Source organism: Hemiscyllium ocellatum, chromosome 3, assembly GCF_020745735.1.
Source record: "Hemiscyllium ocellatum isolate sHemOce1 chromosome 3, sHemOce1.pat.X.cur, whole genome shotgun sequence".
NCBI classification, from domain to species: domain Eukaryota; kingdom Metazoa; phylum Chordata; class Chondrichthyes; order Orectolobiformes; family Hemiscylliidae; genus Hemiscyllium; species Hemiscyllium ocellatum.
In genome coordinates this window covers 31,370,902-31,393,541 of record NC_083403.1, presented here as the reverse complement: position 1 = coordinate 31,393,541, position 22,640 = coordinate 31,370,902, and the positions used below count along the sequence as shown (strand labels likewise).

Sequence of the window (22,640 nt, the reverse complement as noted above, 5' to 3'; positions counted from 1 at the left end):
CCTTCCTCCTTCCCAAGAGAGAGCCGGTGAGAGCTGACCACTTATGGACGTCACGGGCTGAAGACTGACTGGTGCAAAGGCGCCTGATGTTATTAGGAGTTCTCGTTCCGCTTGTTGTAAGCCAAGAGCGGCCGGGGCTGATCGACGGAAGGACTGGAACCGGATTCCCTTCGCGCTCCCTCGCACTGCTGGACCGCCTCATGAGAGTGCCCGCTCTACACTAAACATTACCCCGACCATCCTCAGATCCAACACCTCAAGAATGAGCAAGCCTGCCGGATCAACAAGTGGGTGATGTGTATAAATATGAATTTGTTCCATGACTTCACCCCTGGGCGGGAGATGCATCCCAACTCTTTAGGTTTAAAATGCTGGTTCGAGGGAAGTGGGTGCGTGCTAGAACTTAATTTTTGATACTTTCATCTCAGCCTGTGCATTAGAAAGGCAGCAATTTTCGTTGTAATGATTGTCACTGGATTCAGCGATCTGAGTTCAGGTTGCGGGGGATTCTTTTTGCCGGGCCACGGAGTAAGATAATTGACCCCTCGACTGTCTGAACCCAGACCAGAGCGAGCCGCAGCTCGGAGTTCAGTGAGATACAGTGCGGTTTGTCCAAGTACCTCAGGTCTTACTTGGTATCCTGGGAACAAGTTCCAAGTTTTTATAGCTGCTAAGGTGATGTGGGTTTTCTTTTTTTTAAAAAAAAAGCCTATTCACAGCGAAACGCAAACCGATCTTATTTCACGGGAAGTTTTCACACCCTAGTTAGCCGGATTCGCAATCCGACTGCTGGGACAGAACAGTTTTGCTTCTCTTTCAAGTCTGTGGTGACACCTTTTTAAGGATAGTGGAGTGTTCTGGTGGATTCCTTCCTTATCCCCACGCAAGAAAAAGTTATATTGGGAGACCCCTGATCTGAAAACTGAAAGAAGCTTCGATCAGCAATCGGTAATTGGCCTCTGTTACTTTTGGGACACATGGACAAAGTGTGTTTTCGCCATTTCAGGAAAGAATCAGCAATCTCTCGTTTTACCTTAGCTCCATGATTCTAGGTTTTTTCAGGTATATTGTATTTTCGCAATTATCAGTATATCGACTCCAATTTTTCAGGTGTGTGGGTTATCTCAAGGATTACCATGTTGCACGCATGTAATTTAGGATAACACACACACCTTTCCCGTGGTAATAAAGCTGTGTTTAGTGATAGCTCACTTCTCACACCGAGGCTGTTCATTCTCACTAGCGATTAGATTAGGAGATTCTATCATTGTACTGTATTGATTCTCCTTTATTTAGTGTGTTTTTCCTTCCCGCTTACTTCAAACTTTGCAGGCCACAGCTGCGTGTTAATATTGTTGAAGTGGCTAAACAACAAATTTCACACTCTCCTTAATTGTAAATATCTTGTTGGGACTGAAGGATGTTAAGAGGATAAATGTAGACTTTAAAACTACGCGCTCACAAACAAATCGCAGTCAAATGGCCTCCAGATGAAAGTTTAAATCCATCTGGGTGAAATCAATCAAGCAGTCACATAAAATCATTCGAGGCATTAGTAAGGAATTCATTAAGAAGTGCAGCGAATATCTCATCGAACAAAGTATTTAATCCTCTGTAAATCTGCGCACGATCTCAAAAAAAGTCAAAGCCGTAAAGAGTGGAGTGATTGATATTAATGAAAGATACTCCGAAGCAACTAGCTTATAAAAGGCGCGGTTAGAAATTTACATCAGCATTGAGACTGAGAGGGAAGTGAATGCACTTTTAATTGTCAAAGATACAGAAGATGCGTCTTTGCTTTTCGAAACAGACTTAATGTTTACTATCATAAAGAACACATCGAGATTTTTTTTAAAAGGGGGAGTGTAAATGAAGATAAAATATAGATTAGTGCTTTGGTAAGAGACAGCGATAGGTTGATCAGTTTTGTATGGGAAACAATTGTAAAACGAGCAGCTAAAGAAATGATCTTAGCATCCTGAATTCCCCAAGTTTGATGTAGATAATTCTACTGTTGGAGCAAGGTAATCTTCCAAGCGCGGCTACTAGGAGAAGCAAGCGGCCAGTAAAAAAGGCAAATTGATTTTATTTCAACAAACATGAGTTCATAAAGAGATAAGCAATTTGAAATGTTTAACTTCAGAACAGGACAATCCAACAGAAGAGCGCACTCTTGCCAGGCGGTGTATTGAGAAATTGTATTGCTATGTGGAGTCCAGAATGGTTGTGTAATATAAATTAAGGGCCTTTTTATGAGCAGAGATTTTCATTCTCAGGATTTTATAGAATGATTTTCAGTGTTCCTTTTCCTTCCTCTACATTATTTGCAAAGTAGCCTTACGCATGCCCAGCGCTGGATTTGTTTTTTTGTTGTTGGATGGGCTGTGGAAACATAAAGTTTATTTTCTTTCTCTCTCTCTCTAACTCTGCCTGTTAGTTTATGTGAAGCACAAACAAGACCGCTGCATGGGTGGCAATAGAAACCGACTCGTCCCCCAACAATCACTTCCCTTGAATCAAAGATAACTTCTTTCAACGGTTTATAACGTTGAGGGTAATTACAGTAATAGAATATGCCATATACTTTTAAGTAATAATTACACACAATAAGTGTCAAATGACCCCCTACTGACAGAAGTTAAAGGCATGTTTCCTAGTGGATGAAATCGTGTTTCTTTTTTCTGATTTTACACACGTCAAGACTAAAGCAGTCGATCGACTGATTAGACAGTTGCTTTGTTAACAATCCTGTTGGAGAAAAAGAGTAAAGGTTCCTCTCACTTTCAAAGTCACAGTATTTGCCTGGAAGTGGTTAAGTCATGTCCCTAAAACCTGCACCTATGAAATTATAACTGAGAAGTTCAGAAACGAGAAAGGTTTGGAAGCTGCAAACACTGACTATGGGTTGGAACGGAATTGAAAGCCATCTTATGCAGCTACATAGTAGCAGACAGCTTTGAAAGAAGGATATTAATAAATATGTCTCTTCGCTTTAAGTCATAGGAGAGGCGGTTCAGTCACAAGAATTCTTAATATGTTTTTAATAGTTTATCTGTCTGACAGACATGCAGTTTTTCTTTCTTATTTCACAGAAGAGAAATGGAATAGCAAGTAACCATTCAAACGCTTTGAAATTGCTTAATTGTTTTAATAACAATTCCACCTGACCTTCCCAGCATTGTTGGCAAGTAGTACACAGCTGCGATCATAGAATACCTCCGACCTTTTGCAGGTTATAGCACTCACCCTCCCTATTGACATATATTTAAAGACGAGGTCTTTTTATGAACAACTTGGTGAAGTTACGAACAAAGGAGCAACAAAGTGAATAAATTAAGGTATCAGTTTTATTTTTATTTCGACGTTGTGTGGCCTGGCCTTGCCAATCTGACGTGAAATCGACACCACACGATTGGACCCGTTTCCCTAAATATATATATATATCGATTGGTTTTCCCTGGATGCATTCTGGCATTTCCGAATTCCCATGCTACCGTTTTTGACGGGTCACTGGCAAATCAATGGGCAGGTGGGAACATGCTCACCACAATTATACATCCACCAAATTATTTCATTTCCATTAGACACTGACGTTTATCCAGAACTCCAGCAGAATAGCTGTTTAAGCGAGACTTGGTGTTCTATACTTTTCCTGCCCTGGTTCATTGTGCTACTTTTGAATCCCCATCCTTGGAAAAAGTTTTAATCCACCCCCTCAACCCCCTTCACTATAGTCCTGTTTTTCTTCAGCTCTTGTATAAAGCAGCTGTCGGGACTCATTTGAAAAAAAAAGTCATGACAGCTTGTCCTCATTGGGAGCAGTCAACGAGTTCAATGGGAAATCGTTGACTGAACACTTTCTCCCCAATCTCCCGTCTCGGAGTTTGGCCATCCCAGACATTGTTGTAATTCCCGCTGTCTGTGCAAATCCAGTCTCTCAAAGTCCCAGCCTTTACATTCCCGTCGAACGCTACCTGCGGCTTAGAATTTCACACAAGTCGTTCAGCGCTCAGCAGCAGCAGCTCGGAAAGGTGTGATAAACACCTCAATGTCCAATGATGCGCATCACGGTGCTGCGGTCAGCCCGGGTAGTGAGGCTTTCCAAACGTTACTGAGGACAGGCTTCGCAATAGCTTTCAATACGAACTCAGGTAAAGCGACAGACTGTGCAAATATTAACCCAGAGCACAAGTTTATTCCAGCTACAAGGGATACGTTTTGCACCCATCGTTCCTCTCTCGTATTTTAGATCAATTCTTTTCCTGACAAACATATAGCCAAGTTTGTTCTCATGATGAGGCAAAGCCAGGCTTATTTTTGCCCACTTGACTTTGGAACCCTCTGTCCCGCACAGTCACTTATGGAATTAGACGCTAAAACCCTTCACCCACCGCCTAAGGGTTGCATAGTCACAAAAACAGAAGTTGCTGGGGGGAGAAAACCTAGCGGGTTTGGTAGCTTCTGTGAAGACAAATCAAAGTTAAAGTTTCGGATCTGGTGACCGTTCCCTGGTTAACTTTGATTTCACTGCACAGAAGCTGCCAGATCTGCTGAGTTTTTTTTTCAGTAACTTCTGTTTTTGTTTCTGATTTCCAACGTTCGTTGCTCTTTCGGTTTTAAGTGTATGGTCACCTTTCACATCGTTGACTGTGTTTCCCAATTCATAATTAAGAAACACGTTGACAAGTTGAAGTGACGAGGGGCGAATGATGTTCAGCGAAGGAACACATGCGAGAGAGTATTGAACCATTTCTAAAACAGACACGTGGTTTACCCTCCCATTTCATCGGTCCTTCAGAACGTCTTCGACTTTTACTATAATATTTCACATCTTAGAAAGAAGGAGAGGTTTGTTTCTGCTTCTTCAAATACGAGTTAGCCGGAAAACCTCTCAGCTCTGGGGGCGAACTTGTTTTTGAAGATCCGAAGCTGATTGGGTGAGCACAAGGAACGGCTGTCAAATTCAAACGGGATTCTCCCCTGCCACAGAATGGGGTTTGTTTGGTGAGAAAGTGGCTAGATCCCGTCACATTTGCTTTTTATTCTGAAAGGTCTCTTCAGGTGTTATCAGTTCCAGTGGTGACTGGAATCTGCTTCTAGTTTAATGTTGGTTGCAGTCTCTTGCAGATATGTTTATACAATCAGTTTCACATACAATATAGGCATCTCCTTGCTGCAAATCTCCCGGTTTGATACTAATTAATCCTGATTGATCACTAATGTCACATGTAATGTGGCTGGAATTACTTCCTTGTGCTTACTAGTCCGGACCTATCGAGTAGAAAATGATTTTGATGGATTCACAATGACAGGATGTAAGTTTTAGCTGATAAAGTACATCTGGTGTCTTTTATTTCGGTTAAATCTGTGACACTCCGTTGTGGGTCCCTCTGACTTCCTTGAATCTAACATCTCTCCTCGTGAACGCACAGCCTGCGGCTGCAGAAATCCGAAATTCACACTACAATTTAATCAGAGACATCCGAAAAAACGCCGATATTCCACCCACAGAGTACCCGCCTCTGGGTTTGTCAAACTTTCGTCCAAGCTTTAGCGAGATTTGATCTTCAATTCTAAACATTCACTGCACCGTGTGAAACTGGGTCACTGACTGTCTTGCTTTAACTGTCCCGGACCGCTACTTGAACCGATCAACATGGCTTTTGTTTTCCAAGGTCGCATTTTGGATATTCCGTGCAAGGTGTGCGGGGACCGCAGTTCTGGGAAACATTATGGAGTTTATGCTTGTGACGGCTGCTCGGGGTTTTTCAAGCGTAGTATTCGTCGGAACAGAACCTACGTCTGCAAGTCAGGCAACCAGGTAATGAGCAAACGCTGGGGGCGCAGACTACCCAGACTCGCTGTGCACACCGTGCGTTTGGGTGCAATTCAACATTGGAAATAATCCATTTTTTAAAAAGAAAATGCGCTTTGCCTGTCTTCACCTTCTGGGCGAGAGAGGGTTGTGAGGGCGGGGGTTGGAGGTGCTTTCTAATGAAATTATTTAAACCACTTTAATAAGCAAAACAACATACTTTTCCAAAAGATAAATTCTTCTATATTTTCATGTAGATCGCGCAGTTTCCCAGTTACATCTCACCCGGGTATTACTGAGATGTCTATACACTGGAATTTAGAATGAGAATGATTCGGGGCTTATGGCCAGGAACAAGTTGTCCTAAATTATTTCAATTTCTAAAAAAAAGTGATTTCTTCTGTTGGAAGAAGACGGGACGGAGCCCCTGCTTGTTATTGGCTGCTAGAGACGGGCTGGGAGCCCTTGCGGTCTTTCCTGGCCTTCATGGAAAACGTCTGGGCTGGCCAGTGGGGAAAGGATCAATCTTCACTTCTCTGAATTGGAACCGCACTTCCAGAATCTCAAAAGTTTAATCAACTTTGGTTGGGGCTCATTTACCTTTGACCAGGGTTGCACTTTATTGTGGCCAGCCCAGACAACTATCAGTTGTTCCCATAATGTGTTGAATATAATATCTCGTTTATGTAGCTGGTAATGTTTCAACGGGATCACAAGCAGTTTGTTGCTGGTTAGTTTCAGGCTATATACATATATATAGAGCCATGGGGTATATATAGCAAAGTGAATGTATGGAACATACATATGCTTTGCTAAAATCAGGCGTTTAAACAGTACCCTGAAGTTGTAATGTTAGTTTGTAACTCGCCAAATATCTATATCTAAATAATGAATCTAAACATGTGATTTAAGACGATTTAGTGATTGAAATGAAATAAATTTGGTCTCTGTGAAATATTTTGTGGATGATTACTTTGTTATTCGTTATCTTTTTAAAGGGGGGCTGTCCCGTAGACAAGACACACCGAAACCAGTGCAGAGCTTGCCGGCTGAAAAAGTGTCTTGAAGTGAACATGAACAAAGACGGTAACATTTCTCATGTCAGATTCCCATCTTCACTGCACCAGCCCCACCTGTCTGACTGTGTTGGAAGTGTGTTTTGTGTAAAATTAAACAGTAACCAATCCTCCCTTTGAAAAAAAAACACCGGACTCCTCGCCAGATATGTCTCATATCCAAACAATTCATAAACTTCTAAAAAAAACTATTTTCCCCAGATTCTTCAGAATAAAAAAACACCTTTAAATTAGAACATTAGAGACTCAACGATGGAGCACATCACAAAATACCGCCAGGGCTCCCGTCCCAAAGCTACTGTCATTGACTCGGTCTCCCTTAGTTTTCTTTTTGCTCAAAATAGGAAAAATATCATTGTTCGATTTTTAAAAAATCATTCTTGGGACGTGGGATTGCTGTCTAAACCAGCTTTTATTGCTCATTCCTAAATGCCCACGGAACGCTTAAGACCCAAGCACATTTTTAATAATTGCAGTTTCCAACTTCTCGCTGAAGATAATTACCTCATGGAAAGTGTAAATAGAAAATTCCTTACACACGGCCCAAACTCTGGGAAAGATGTTCGGGGCATTTGTTTCATTGCTGGTTGAGGGACCTTGTTTTGTATAAATTAACTGCCCTGTTCCCTATAATTGTGATTGCAGTTCATGCCTGACTGAAATTTGGGATAACTTAAAAGGGACTATTAAGATTCGAGTCATTCCTGTCAAACACGCAGACACACACTAGCAACGAGATCTGTGTTTTCTATTGCGGTATCTCGGTTTCATGACAGTTCTTGTGAAAGCTAAATCTCCTAACGGAGAATTGCACACTTAAGTTAAGGTTTTTCCTATTGGCTCCAGGCTGCAGTGTCATTCCTCCGAGTTTCTACCTGTTCTTGCAAGACTGGTGTAATTTTTAAAAGGGCCAATTTATTCCCCTGCACAATGCAGGTGTCCTCTAAAGGTGTGCAATTGTTTGGAATTATATATATATTAAAAACCGTATCAGTTCTTATTGTATTATACCATTATCCTCCAACTCATGTGCTGTCTCGACAACGTTGCAGTTAGGCAGAAGACTAAACTATTGGGAAGTAGATGTAATGGTTTAAACTCGGTTTGGAGGCTAAACCGAAGTTAATGTGGATTTCGCGTCAGACCTTTACAGCTTTCTGTCATCATTATTTTAATCAACCATTTGGATAAACTATGGCATTCTCCAGGGCAGGTTGGATTTGAACTCAGAATTTTCCAAGTTCAGACGTATGTACATCAGCACGGAACCACAAGAAGCTGCTTTGCTTTTTAAGTCTACCGTCTTACCACTGTGTGGAGTTTGCACGTTCTCCCTGTGTCTGCGTGGGTTTCCTCCGGGTGCTCCGGTTTCCTCCCACAGTCCAAAGATGTGCGGGTCAGGTGAATTGGCCATGCTAAATTGCCTGCAGTGTTAGGTAAGGGGTAAATGTAGGGGTATGGGTGGTTTGCGCTTCGGCGGGTCGGTGTGGACTTGTTGGGCCGAAGGGCCTGTTTCCACACTGTAAGTAATGTAATGTAATGTAATCTAATCTACTCTTCATCTGTTTTTCTCTATGCGTCTCGCTCGGTAAGACCCTCCCTCTCATGAACACCTGCCCTCTGAGACCTGGTTCCTTAAACATCCCATCCTGTCACTGTTGAGGAATTGCATACACACAATTATGAATATATTTAAATCTGTAATACTTCCGTTGTCACAATTGTAGAGAAAACCGATGATCAGTCTCACCCTGACTCATACTGATTTTGTTTTTATTCATTCAGGAGATGCGGGTATCATTGGCTAGGCCAGTATTTATTGTCCATCCTTAGCTGCCCTGGGGAAGGTGGGGGTGAGCTGAACAGTTCAGTATTCAAACTTCAGTCTGAAATTGCTGACTGTTTATTTGCAAATTGTCTGCATTGTATCAGTTGACATCAAATGAAGTTGGTTGACACGATTTAGTTGGAAAAATATATCTCAAATTAAAGTCCGGTTGAGTGTCAATCTATTGGTGTTTTAGTTTTATGATTAAGACAATTAGATGTCCCGGCCAGCCGATAAAACTGACTGTATAACGTTTTAGGAGGTTGAACAATTTCGGTATGACAGAGAGATACTTCGTCTGTGTCTGGTACTGACGGGATGTTCATTCACCTAGCCCTAATATGAACTACCAATGCACGCGGTTTAACATTTAAATCCAATGATGGCCTCACTAGTATTGCACACCCCTCCTTCCGCCGCCCGGAATGTTTTCTAAAACCACTGTAAGTTGAGTTTGTAACTGCAGTTGTAGAGAATTGTAAAACTGAAGTGCCATGATACGCGCACACAGATAAACTGAACCATAGATTTGAACTCTGCAAAGGGCAGTGGAGAGCTTCCCATATCCATAAACAATGATTAGATTTCACCTCCAATTTTAAACGTTTAATACTACAACAAAATCCTGCCTTCAATACTGCGACACTTGTGTGTCCAGTCTAACTTATTTTTGTTACCTGGTTTTGTTTGGTCACAAGGCTGGCAGGACTCCTCAGAGAGAGGGAGACTGTGTGTGTGAGAGAGAGGGGAGAGAGTGTGTGAGAGAAAGGGAGAGAGAGAGTGTGTGTGTGAGAGAGAGAGAGGGGGAGGGAGAGAGTGTGTGAGAGAGGGAGAGAGTGTGTGTGTGTGCGCGTGAGAGAGGGAGGGAGAGAGTGTGTGTGAGAGAGGGAGAGGGAGAGAGAGAGTGTGTGTGAGAATCCCTGATGAAGGGCTTTTGCCCGAAACGTCGATTTCGCTGTTCCTTGGATGCTGCCTGAACTGCTGTGCTCTTCCAGCACCACTAATCCAGAATCTGGTTTCCAGCATCTGCAGTCATTGTTTTTACCTAGATGGTCACACAGCCCAACAATAACAAGGATTTCCTAGCTAGTGCCGAAAATTTAAACAAGTGGAATTATGATCGAATAATATGCTCAATACAACCAGCACAAACCCCACGGCCCGAATGGGTTCCTCACTCTTACAAAGTTTGTGATTTTATAGTACAAACCCACTTTTAGTTCTGCCGTAGCAACATCTCCATGGGTCACAATTTGACCCAACTACTCGGGGTGAACGGCTGGAGAAGGTTACGTTAAAAAGATAAAATTAACTCGCATCAATATTCTTTATTTCGAAATTTTAAAAATCCAGCCTGATTTATACTAACTACGTTAACATGGTAAAGCCATCGTTCTGACGTGCACTCATTAACCAAGAGCATTTCCTTGTCCTCAGCACAACCGTGAAAGTGGGCAAATTTGCCCCGATGATAAAGCATTTCGAAACTCTCATCCATTTTCAAAGTTAATTAAAGTTAATTTTGCTGTGAACTACCAAGTTTACAAATAAACTAGAAAAAACTTAAGCTTCACGAAGCTTTCTTCATTAATCGTTCCAGCTGTAGTTAGTGGCATCCTTTGCAAAGGAGGTATATACTTTTTAATTCGTGCTGAGCAAAACTGTCGATAGAACTGTATTATGATCATTGTATGTATGTAATTCCACTCTGCCAGCTGCAGATGCAAACATTTACCTGTGTAATTACATTGACCTAAGATTGAAAGTGACCAGTTTATTGTTACTCACAGGTTCATTTAAAATCTCATGTAATAATTCTACTTTAATTGCTCACTTTTCATTCAATTGACATTTTTTAACCATTCTCAATTTTAGCACACAAATGAGCAATTGATTGAAGTTTATCTGTTATTCATCAGCTGGATGCTACATTGCTGCAGTCTTCATTATTTTACTGTCATTTGCTAATTTAATTCAGTCACACTTAGTGTCTGGATCTACAGCATATTTATGCAGATAAAAATTAACAGAGGCCAAAGAACTAACTCAACTGATATTCCACGGGTATCTCCCTTGTGTCTGAGACAGGAGTCATAAGAGATTCCTGCTTGTTATACATGATTTCATCTAGTATCTTTTTTCCATCTTATAATCCTCCTTTTTGGTTCAATTCAAACTTTTGAGCTGGAACTTGGTTGAGGGTCTACTGGTGAACAGAATATCATAAACAGGAGTCTGGGTAGACTATTGGTTCCCTTAATTCATAATTCAATAAGATTATGGCTCAATATTTATATCAACTTCACTTCCCCTCCCTACTCCCATATACCTTGATATCCTGGGTTCCCAAAATTGATTCATCACAGTCTTAAATAGACAGATTGACTGAGTCTTGACAGCTATTTGGGGGATAGAGAATTGTAAAAAAAATTACAGCTGAGTGAACTACTCTGTAATTCAATACTAAATGGCTGACCCCTTATTCCAAGACTAAGGATGTTAATTTTAGACTCTCCACCCAGAGGAAGCAGCCTCTTAACATTACCTTCCCAAGCCCTAGAAGAGTTTTATATTTCATTCAGATCAATGCTTATTCTTCCAAAGCCCTGAGAATAGGGGGCCATTCAACTTAATGTCTGCTCACAACAAAGTGAATGATTTTTCAATCTTGCAAGGAGGGTTTGCAATTTACTTTAAAGAAGGAACTTTCATTTATATAGTGCCTTTCATAGCTTTGGTCTTCCTGAAAGAGTTTTAAAGCCAACTAAATACTTTTGTAATAGCATAGCAAATAGTGCACAGAAAGATTCCATGAACATCAATGTGATAATCAGATAATCTCTTTTAAATTTTGTTGGTTGAGTGGTAGATGTTGACCAGAAAACAGGAAATGTCACCTTCAGACCTGATTATGTACATTATTGCTGTATATGGAAGTTCACTGTAGGCAAATTGTTTGGCCAGTTTACAGCAAGGACTGTTCCTCAGAATGTACTTGATTGGCCGTGAAACATTTTCAGTTGGCATGAACGGAGAGGCACTGTAAAAATGCAAGTTCATTCTAGACTTCCTATACTCTTCTTCAAATAGTGCCATAGAAAATGTAGCATGGAGGGAAGATTTCAATTTAGTATCACTACAATAAACAGTTCTTTTGCAAGCCATAATTACTGCATCAGCCATGAGGTGGGTCTTGAACCCATACTGTTTTAACCTACAGACAAGCATGCCACCACAGACCAACACTGACAGCTATTTATAATAGCCTCAATAAGTGAACTATGACTTGTGGCTTAGTTTTATGAATAGATTGTGATTTGTTTTATTCATTTTTAAATTCTGGAACAGGCAAGATGGACTGAATTGCCTCTTTAATCATTTCTCATTCTATACTTGGGTACACTTCTGGATTAATCTCACTTCTTATTTACCTTTGGTTGATATAACTGTAATTACCTAGGTTAGATATGTCACTGTTTTAAATATAATTATTATAGAGTTTCCTTCCAGCCCTGTTCAATCATGAAGACAGCAGGTGCCCATAAATGTTTCCCTTCTTCTTTAACTTGAGATATGCACTATGAGATCTGACAAAAGAGATTTGTTATTCTTAAATTCCATTACCTTTCTGCAATAAAAATAACCAGAGAATGAGTGAATAGATCAGAAAATTAAAATGCATCTACTATGCTTTATTTGCCTCTTCCAATGCCATCTTTTTATGTGTTTTCCTCATAGCTGTGCAACATGAAAGGGGACCTAGGACATCAACAATAAGAAAACAGGTAGCCCTGTATTTTCGGGGGCACAAGGAAGTAAATGGAGGTGTTAATCCTTATCCAACAACTGCTTTACCTGGACCAGCTTTCTTCACTGCTGTCACACAGTTAGAAACTCACAACATTGATCTCACTACGGGGTCTGATCGCCAGGCGTTGGTCGGTTTACCACAACCAACTCCAAAGGTAATTGATCATTTCCACCTTTAAACAGCAGCTGCTTTCCAATTACAACAAAACAAATCAATGATCAAGCAAAGAAATTGGTGCAGTTTGTCATTTGTACATCCATCAGTCAATGCAACCAGATGTTTTGAGGCAAGCCATGTGGTAATGCCCATACAGAATAGTTCTTCAGTGGTTTAGCCAACAATTGTGTTAGTTTAAAAGGGAATGTAGATTTGTCTTAAATAGTAACAGATTCAGAACTGAGTCATTTGTTCTACCTATACATGACTAAAGTTTATGTTCTGCTTTGACTTAATTTGCAGTGAGTAGTGAGGTTGATATGTAATTAACAAACATTAACAATACTAACATATATACTGTATAGACAAAACACACATTCTAAACTTACCTACTATATACGCATATGTAGAAACACACCTCATGGGTACATACAATATTTGCATTCATGGGCTTTAAAAAAAAAAGCATAAATCCTTTATATATGCACTTGAGACCCATAGACATATCTCATCACCCAGAACATGTGATACTTAGAGTCATAGAGTCATACAGCATGGAAATAGACACTTCAGTCCAACTTGTCAATATTGACCAAGTTTCCCAAACTAAACTAGTCCCATCTGCTTGCATTTGGCCCATATGCTTCAAAACCTAAATCAAAAGAACTGCAGATAGCTGAAAAGCAAAAACAAAATTAAATATTGCTGGAGAAGCTCAGCAGGTCTGGCAGCATCTGTGGAGAAACATCAGTTGACATTTTGGTTGAGCTTCCTCTAAACTTTTTCCTATTCATGTACCTGTCCAAATGTTTTTTTTTTAAATGCTGCACTTGTACCTGCATCTTCCACTTAGTCTTGGTAGTTCATTCCACACATGAACCACCCTCTACGTGAAAAAGTTGCCCCTTGGCCCCTTTTAAATCTTTCTCCTCTCTCCTTAAAAATATGCCTCCTAGGTTTGAACTCACAGCCCTAGGGAAATGACCTTTAACATCTACCTTTCTATACCCTCATGATTTTATACAAAAGTCAATACAGATAAACGCATTGATTGATGTAGATACCCATAGAGATACACATGTACACAGAAACATGCACGCATAAAGCTATGCAGTTATGTATACACATTGAGTGTACATATAAACTGCAGTAGTTACAAACACATACACATGAGCATGCATATACAACCCATACTTTACCACTGATGGTAAACCAGTGGCAACCACTATATATTAGATTTGTCACTGCCTTCTTAATTTCCATTAATATTACACAGTAGTCTCTACTAATGAAGAGAGCTTTCTACAGAGCTCCTGACACCTGTCTGAACCCAGCAAATACTTGTGAATTTTCTTAACAAATCAGATTGAAAATTTGTTAATGAAAGCTATGGGTTCTCAACCAGCAAGGTCAAATTGAATATCAAAACAGATGTAAGACCAGGTATAAAATAAAAAAGGAAAGCAGGGCTACAAAAGAAAAGTTAAAATAATCCAAAAATCAAAAGCTGAAGGAATGGGACTTCTTGGTGTCTGGAAGGTTTTTTTGTGCTCAATGATTGTTAGTATTGGCATTAATTGAAATTTGTTGAATTATCAAAATGTCTGGAGTGGAGAAGCCTAACTATGAATACTGTTCAGTTCATATGTATCAAGCAAGTACAATGAGGGCTATATAATTCACAACATTTGAGTGGGGAGACTGACAGTAAGAATGTAATTTTGACGTTGTTTGCTGAAGTTTACCTATATCAGATAGCAACTTTCAGCTTTTAGCATTTAACCACAAAGTTGCTGTCAGATTTGCACATATATAACAGAACTCTTACCCATAGTCACATAATATATATTCATATATACTCATACCCATGGCATAATGGCTGGTACTATGTCAGAAGTTCATGGGTTCAAAGTCCCAATCCAGAAAACTTGAACACAAACATAGGCTTTTTTAACCAAAAATATGCCTTATACATAAAATTTGTTGAAAAAAATTCCAAAACCATTTCATTTTAAATATCACAATAAAATGTAACTATCCCATATTTCACTCTGTTGTGTCCACCAATCTTGTAAGACCCATGATATTTACTGCATACATAATATGTCAAGCATACATCTGAGGGGGGTCCATACAGTTCCCAATCCTTTGTTGCATGTGGCTGAAAAATCTTAGGTACCAACATTTCACTATCGAATCTTTGTGGCTGTTGTCCAAACTTTAGTACATCCTTCAGCACATAATCCTGAACCTTGAGATATACCAGTTGTAGTATTTGGCTGTGGACAGCTCTTTGTACTGGAAGAACAGCATATTTCAGACAGATGTAAATGATAGTCATAGACTGATGGAGTCATAATGGTGTACAACACAGAGACAAACCCTTTGGTCCAACTCATCTATGCCAACCAGATATCCTAAATAAATTTTGTGCCATTAACCAGCATTTGGCCCCTATCACTCTAAACCCTTCCTACTCATAAACCCATCCAAGTGCCTTTTAAATGTTATAATTGTACCAGCCTCCACCACTTCCTCTGGCAGCTCATTCCATGCATGCAAGACCCTCTGTGTGAAAATGTTGCCCCTTAGATCCCTTTTATATCTTTCCCCTTTCACCTTATACCCTCTAGTTTTAACTCTCCATGCTGGGGCAAAGACTTTGTCTATTTACCTTATCCATGCCCCTCACAATTTTATAAACCCCTATAAGGTACCCCTTCAGCCTTCAACTCCAGAGAAAATAGCCTCACGTATTCAGCCTCTCCTTATAGCTCAAAATGTCCTGCCCTGGCAACATCTTTTCTGAACCCTTTCACAACATCCTTCCTAAAATAGGAAGATCAGAATTGCACACAGTATTCCAAAAGTGACCGATACAACTAATACACAGATGCAACACCACCTCCAAACTCCTATACTCAATGCACTGATCAATAAAGATAAGCACACCTTCACTATCCTATCTACCTGCAACTCGACTTTCAAGGAATTATGCCCCTGTACTCAAAAGTCTCTTCATTTAGCAATGCTCCCCAGGATCTTCCCATTAAGTGTAAAAGTCTTGCCCTGACTTGCCTTTCCATGATGCATCCCCTCACATTTATCTAAATTACTCTCCATCTGCCACTTCCAGGCCTTTTGGCCATCCCATCAAGTTCCTGTTGTACTCTGAAGAAATCTTCTTTGCTATCCATTACACCTCTAATTTTGGTGTGATCTACAAACTTGCCAACCATACCTCCTATGTTCACATCCAACTCATTTATATAAATAATGAAAAACAGTGGTGCCAGCACCGATCCTTGTGGCACACTGCTCCTGCAGAAGTAGTTGATGCTTGCCTTGTAGTACATCCCTAGGATCAGCACAGAATCTAATGTTACAGGACTGGTTGGGATGAGCTCTGACAGAAAAAAATAGACAGTGGCCCTTTCTAGACCTTCTTACCCTTCAAGGGTAACATGCAATGGAAGTGAGACTTTCCATGAGCAGGATGAGACCGACTGGGTGTGCCCATCTTAGCCAGGCTATATCTCAGGGATTCTAATTTCTGTTGATGCTCCAGTGCAGTATTGAGCTCATGCCACACTGTCAGATGTAATGTTAATGTGAGGCTCTGTTAGCCCTTTCAGGTGGATATAAAAGATCCCATGTTATTCTGAAGAAAAGCGTGGGACCTAATCCCACTGTCCTGGCCAATAATCACCCCTCAAGCAGCATGACTCGAAGATATTTTCTGGTCAGTTACATTTTGCGGTTCGTGGCATCTTGCCGTGCCAGTTGCTGCGTTTCACAAGTGACAACACTTTAACCAGCACTTGTTGGCTGTAGAGCGCTTTGAGAGGTCTTGAGTTCTTGAAAGGCGCTATATAAGTGCATGTCTTTTCTTTTCCATACCTACACATCGAGTGCATCTGGCAAACTGATATTGCTAGACGTTTGTTGTAATATAAGGACGATGGCAATAGTTTATACCAGTAAATGTCTTTTGTTGCTTGCTTTAGCTGGAGGGTGAACCCACGCTAACCCCATGTGAAAAGATTATCAGTTAACTAATCCGTCATCGGAATATGGAAGCGCGGCAGTTTTCTTTTCCCTTTGTGACGTTGTGCTGCCAACCATCTCCCATTGACTCGAGCACAATGTACCTGACTACAGTAAAATGCTGATTGACTTCAGTGCAACCCGATCCCATCAAGTGAAAATGATCCTAGTCAGCGGGGCCAAAAACTATAAACCACTTTAAATCCAACAATCCGGGGACATAGTGATAACAAAACTCCTTTTCTCAGACTCAAACCGCTTTTGTACAGTTTTAGAAGAAGTTATGCAAATATATAATTAGCAAAACAAAATTAAGCTCAGGTTGTTGTCTGTTTGCAAAGCACTTGTATCGATTTATTTCAAATAGTTTGCGACGCAGCTATATATATATAAACATGAACTTTGCTGGTTGTGTCCATGTTGTGCGTGTCGGAGGGTGGCTGGTTCCGAACGGTAGGGACAGCAGATGATGGATTTCAGCTCAGGGAATGCAGGCTCCCCTCAGAAACCTGTGACCCACGCCACATACCAAATCCGGATTTCAAGGCTCCCGAAACACTCCCGAGCCTAGGGGCTTTCTTGCCTCCGAAAAAATAAACCCCAGCATCTCCGATAAGACACGCATTGCATAGCAACCCAGCAACGGCCCATCGTTGAACCTGGCTCAAAGGCGGGGTTTGCAATGTGCGCTGGAAACTGTGCAGTGGGGATAAGGCTCAATTAAGTATTTCAGAATGAAATATTTCATATTTCGGGACTTGTCACTTGGCTAAGGCATGCATGGCGTTCGGCTCTGTCAATACTGCAAGGCGGGTTGGTTTGGCAGCCCTCTTGGGTTCCTCTTGATTGAAGCTAATGGACCGCTTGGTTTTGGCTCCGGCTTCACGCTCCAAATTTGCATCCAGTTGCCCTCTTGACAATCAGGCTAACAACTTGTGTTTGAGGCTTACAACAAATGTGCATTTCATAATTCATTAAAAAAACACAATTTAATACAGAAAGTGCATGGGCAGCACGGAGGCTCAGTGGTTAGCACTGCTGCCACATAGCGCTAGGGACCCAGGTTCGATCCCTGCCTTGGGTAAATGACTCCGTGGAGTTTACAATTCTCCCCGTGTCTGCGTGGGTTTCCACCCACAATCCAACGATGCGCAGGTTAGGTAAACTGGTCATGCTAAATTGCCCTTTGTCAGGGATGAATATGCGTCTGGGTGGATTGTTCTTCGGAGGGTCGGTATGGACTTGCTGGGCCGAAGGGCCTGTTTCCATCCTGTAGGGAATCTAATCTAGCCTTTTAAAAAAATGAAAACGTCAATAAGATTGGCAGAGTAGAAACTAGCATAAAAGAGTATCTCAATGTTTTCTTTTATAAAAAGTGTAAGCGGTAAGAGATCGGAGGAAGGACGGGATTAAGAAAGGAATTTTCTTGTGGCGGCAGAGTACAGCGCTGCAGTACTAGTTGAATACATGGCATCTTGGAACCATAGAATCGTGGAATGATACACATTCAAGGTCATTCAATCCACCAATCTCTTTTTTAGAACTGTTCAATTAGTCACACTTATCTCTCTTTTTTGCGCTAGCCCTGTTAAAACAAACTTTTTCCAACAGTTTCCAAGTCCTTCTGAAAGTTCTATTGAATCCACCCTCCAGCACTGCTTCCTAGATCAATACGGTGCAGCCTGGGTATTTTGTTTTCATAATGCTTTTGTTATTTACCTACAAATATGTAAACCCGTGTTTGGTTATCAATATTTCTGCCATTGGAAGAAAAGGAAACAGTACTCTATCAATGTTATTCATGATATTGAGTACATCTTTAAAGATCTACAGCATTAAAAAGACCCTTTGGCCCATCGTATCCGTCAATATCCCGGGGGAAACTTCTCTGTTCCAACGAGAATAGTCTCCGCCTCTCCAGTTTATCAAGTGAAATGAAACACTTCATTCCTCCACCCTTTGGTATTTTTCCCATTTCTAAGTAAAATTGAAAGATTGTGCTTAGCGCCTTTATTCAATTTCCACTTTTGCTTCCCTTAGTAACCTAGGATGCCTTTGGGTCATGTTATATTTATTTTTAAATGACTACCAATTTTTAAAAGTTTCTCCTCTTTATCTTGTTATGATCCTTATACAAACCAACAGGACCACGAGGCAGAAGTAGGCCAATCAGCCCATTGAGTCTGCTCCACCATTCAATGACATCATGTCTGATCTGCTAATCCTCAGCTCCATGTTCCTGCCTTTTCCTCATAATCCTTGATTGCCTTACTGAGTGAAGATCTGTCAATGTTCAGCCTTGAATATATTTAATGTCACAACATCAAAGGCCTCTGTGGGAAAGAATTCCACAGATTCACAATCCTCCTAATCTCTGTTTTAAGATGTGTGGCCCATTATTTTGAGATGATGCCCTTTGATGCTACCCTCTCCCATAAGGGGAAACAATCCTTCTGCCTCTAACTTGTCAAGTCCTCTAAGATTCTTGCATGTTTCAATAAGGTTTCCTCTCACTCTTCTATATTTTAATGACTACAGGTTCAATCTACTCAACCTCTCCTCATAAGACAGTCCCTCCATATTTGGTATCAGCATAGCCAACCTTCTTTGGACTGCCTCCAATGCCAGTACATCTTTCCTTAGATAATGGCCTAAAACCTAGGTATCATGCATTAACTTTCTTCATCCAAGTCATCTATTATAAATGTAAGTAATTGTGATCCCAGCACTGATCCCTCTGGCACCAATATTTATAGGTTGCTAGTCTGAAAACGAATCCCCTTATCCCAATTTGCTATCTTTTAGTAGTTAGACAATCCACTATCCATACTACTTTCAATACTATGGCCCTTATCAAGCAGTTTAATGTGTGATACCTTATCAAAGGCTTTCTGAAAATCTAATTGCATTATATCAACTGCATCTCCTTAATCTATCCTGCTTCATACCTCCTCAAAGAATTCTACCTAATTTGTCAGGCATAATATTCTCTTCATGAAGCCATGCTGAATCTGCTTGATCATAAGTAAATTGGCTATTGCCTTGCCAGGACATAGGGCTGCTCAGTCATTAAAGATAGAAAGATGACTAGCGGTGGTTTAACCTGAGGCTCACCACACCTTAAGTAAAAGGAAAGGCTGAGAAGGACATCCTTTCAGAGTTACCTCAGTCAGCGCAGGAATTGAAATTGTGCATTACCCTGCATTTCAGAGCAGCCATTTAGCCAACTGAGCTAACCAATCCCTTGCACATCTCGTAAATGTATCCAGGTGGGTGGGTAAAGGGGATATTCAAAAATGTTGGCAGTCATCAAAGTAGAAAAGATACAGAAGAAATGACTGAAAAGGGTGACAATAGAAGGTTGGGGTTCAGATCACAAGTTGTGCATCATCCGTGATATTAGCAGGTGCCAGAAAACTGAGAATGACAAATATTACCATAATGGTCAAAAGCGAGGGTTAGCCCTGTAAATGCTGGACCAATCAGACTTACATCAGGTTAAACATACTTTTAAAATCAGGGATGACATTGACCAGTACTTGGAAAAAATGGTTAATGGATGAAAGTCAGCATTGATTCGTTAAAGGTATATTATCCTTAATTAACATAATTGAGTTCTTTACTGTATTGGAAAGGATTAATGAGGATAAATAGTGGATGTTGTGTTTATTGTTATACCTCATTGGGCAGCACACTGAAAGAACAGCCATCCATTCTTCTTCCATAGATCTGTGAGGATGTCTCCATTTCCTCATCAGAACTACATCTGTAATATAATAGCACTTTGGAACTTCAGCCTTAGCTTCAGTATGAACTGTCTATGCTAACTTATGTAAATCTGAATCTACTTCCTGAGTTTCAATTAACGAAGAAGCACCAAGCCACCCTTATTCTTAAATAGAGTTTCAGTGACTCTAATGGATGGTAGTATTATTGTGTCGTCTGGTGATGAACTTTGTTTAGCCATTGCTGTGGTTACTATGAAATACCATAACCTGTTCTTGCAACCTCAGTTCTAAGGAAGAGTCATACCAGACTCAAAATGTTAACTCTGTTTCTCTTTCCACAGATGGTGCCAGCACTGCTGAGTGTCTCCAGCATTTCTGGTTTGTTTCAAATTTCCAGTATCCATAGTATTTTGTTTTTATCTCTGTACTTGAAACTATCCTATCTCTTAAGCCTCTCTTTTCTATGACTATAGATGAATCTATAACTTTCACTTCTGTTTTATTATTCCCCAGAAGAAAATCAACTTATGTTCTTAGCTACCCCATTAATACAACTCTTATTATCAAGTTAAACTCCAATATGATTTTGTACAATGGAATTGGGTATACTCTCCACTTTACCCATGCATTAGCACATTGGATTCCACTGAATTGTCTGGAAGGAAAACTTAATTCCTTCTCCAGCAAATATTTTCAGTAGCCAGTATTCCTTAGCATTATTAATGGGCTTGGATGTTTCTTTGAAGAAAACATGCTTTCATTCAGTCAAAATCTCTTCATACCTCTCATCTACCCTGTGTACTTCTGCACTCACAGCAGTGTTAACCTCAATCTTTTAGCTGTAGTCAAAGCTACAATCAGATCTGTGATATTTTTCCCTTTGCACTTCCTTTTAAAATTTACTTTTATAAACTCCATTAATTCACAGGGGCTTCCCTTGCAATCTCTGGCATTTTGAATGAAGGTGTCACAAAGGAAACACCTTAGTTTCCAATTTGCACCTCCACTCTCAATACCTCGTCTTCTGATATGAGGAGGAGACCTTGGGGCATTTCCAGCTATGTATTCTTTATCTTGGTTACTTGTTTTCCTTTCACTTTCCTATTCTCTATCCCTTCCACATTTTAGAGGTTGACAGAAAAATAGTTTTGCCTTATGAATTAGTTCATAATGGTCAGCCATTATTGCTGCTTGTTTAGCAATTGCAAACCTTTTGTCTGCAACATGCATTCTTATTATGGAAAGTAATGAGTTTTTGAATTCCTCTAGTACAACAATCTGTCTAAGAGCTCCTTACATGATTTTGACTTCTAATGCTTATTTTAAATTATTTTGCTTAACCCTTTTGAATTTAATATAGGTTTTCCTAGGCTTCCTTAAATTCTGGAACATTAATCTATTGCCTCAGACACTTACTTATAGGCAGCCAATATGTTGTCTTTATAGTGTTATAAACCTCCTCTGACAGTGAAGCATAAATGTTCTGTGCTCTACTTGACAACTGAGTCTGCACGAGCAGCATCCAGTCCCCAATGCTAAAATCGTTTGTTTTTTTTTGCTATTTTCTCAGATAAAATAAAGAATGGCACCACATTCTTTTCCTTAAAATTGGCCTGTGCAAACTTTGATTTTTCCTTATTGGACTTCAAATTATGACTCAAGTTCTTTGCATCAAGACTTGTATCAGCATTCAATGTCTTCTGTGTCAAAGACTCCATTTTAAGCTAATAATCATATCCTCTTGTTTTCACTTTCTAATGTGGTTTTAACTAGGTTTTTTCATTTCAGTTCTTTCAATTCTATCTCCTTATCCTTATATTTTTCTTCATCTTCATCTGCCATTTCTATTTTCTTCATTCTCTCTTCATGCTCAACCTGTTTTGACCATAAATGTGTATCATACAATTCTGATGTTTCACTCCCAGAATACTTGGTCTCTCTTGTATTGCTTCCAACTGTTATGTCAGACCTCAATTATCACTGAATTATCATCTGCCAGGCAAGGTTTTGTCCAGTTTACCCATTTATTCATTCAACCTAAGTTTTGAAAGTTCACTTAGACTGTCTGAGAAACCTCTATCACTTGTATGAATTTTTTTGCCATCATAGCGCCATGTCTTATGTGCAGCACAGTACTTAGTGTTTCCCTAAGCTGTTTTATTTCCCAGCGCCACGCCTA

The 22,640-nt window shown here is 40.2% G+C and overlaps 1 protein-coding gene across 1 annotated transcript in view; it reads left to right on the top strand.

Moving 5' to 3' along the window:
- Positions 1-262: 262 nt before the first annotated feature.
- Positions 263-22,640, top strand: part of nr2e1 (nuclear receptor subfamily 2, group E, member 1) — a 35,306-nt gene continuing 12,928 nt past the window's right edge. Inside the window, exons 1-4 of the mRNA XM_060856482.1 lie at positions 263-287; positions 5,676-5,821; positions 6,814-6,901; positions 12,458-12,684. Coding sequence (XP_060712465.1) covers positions 263-287; positions 5,676-5,821; positions 6,814-6,901; positions 12,458-12,684 — 486 coding nt within the window. The remainder of the gene's footprint in view (positions 288-5,675; positions 5,822-6,813; positions 6,902-12,457; positions 12,685-22,640) is intronic.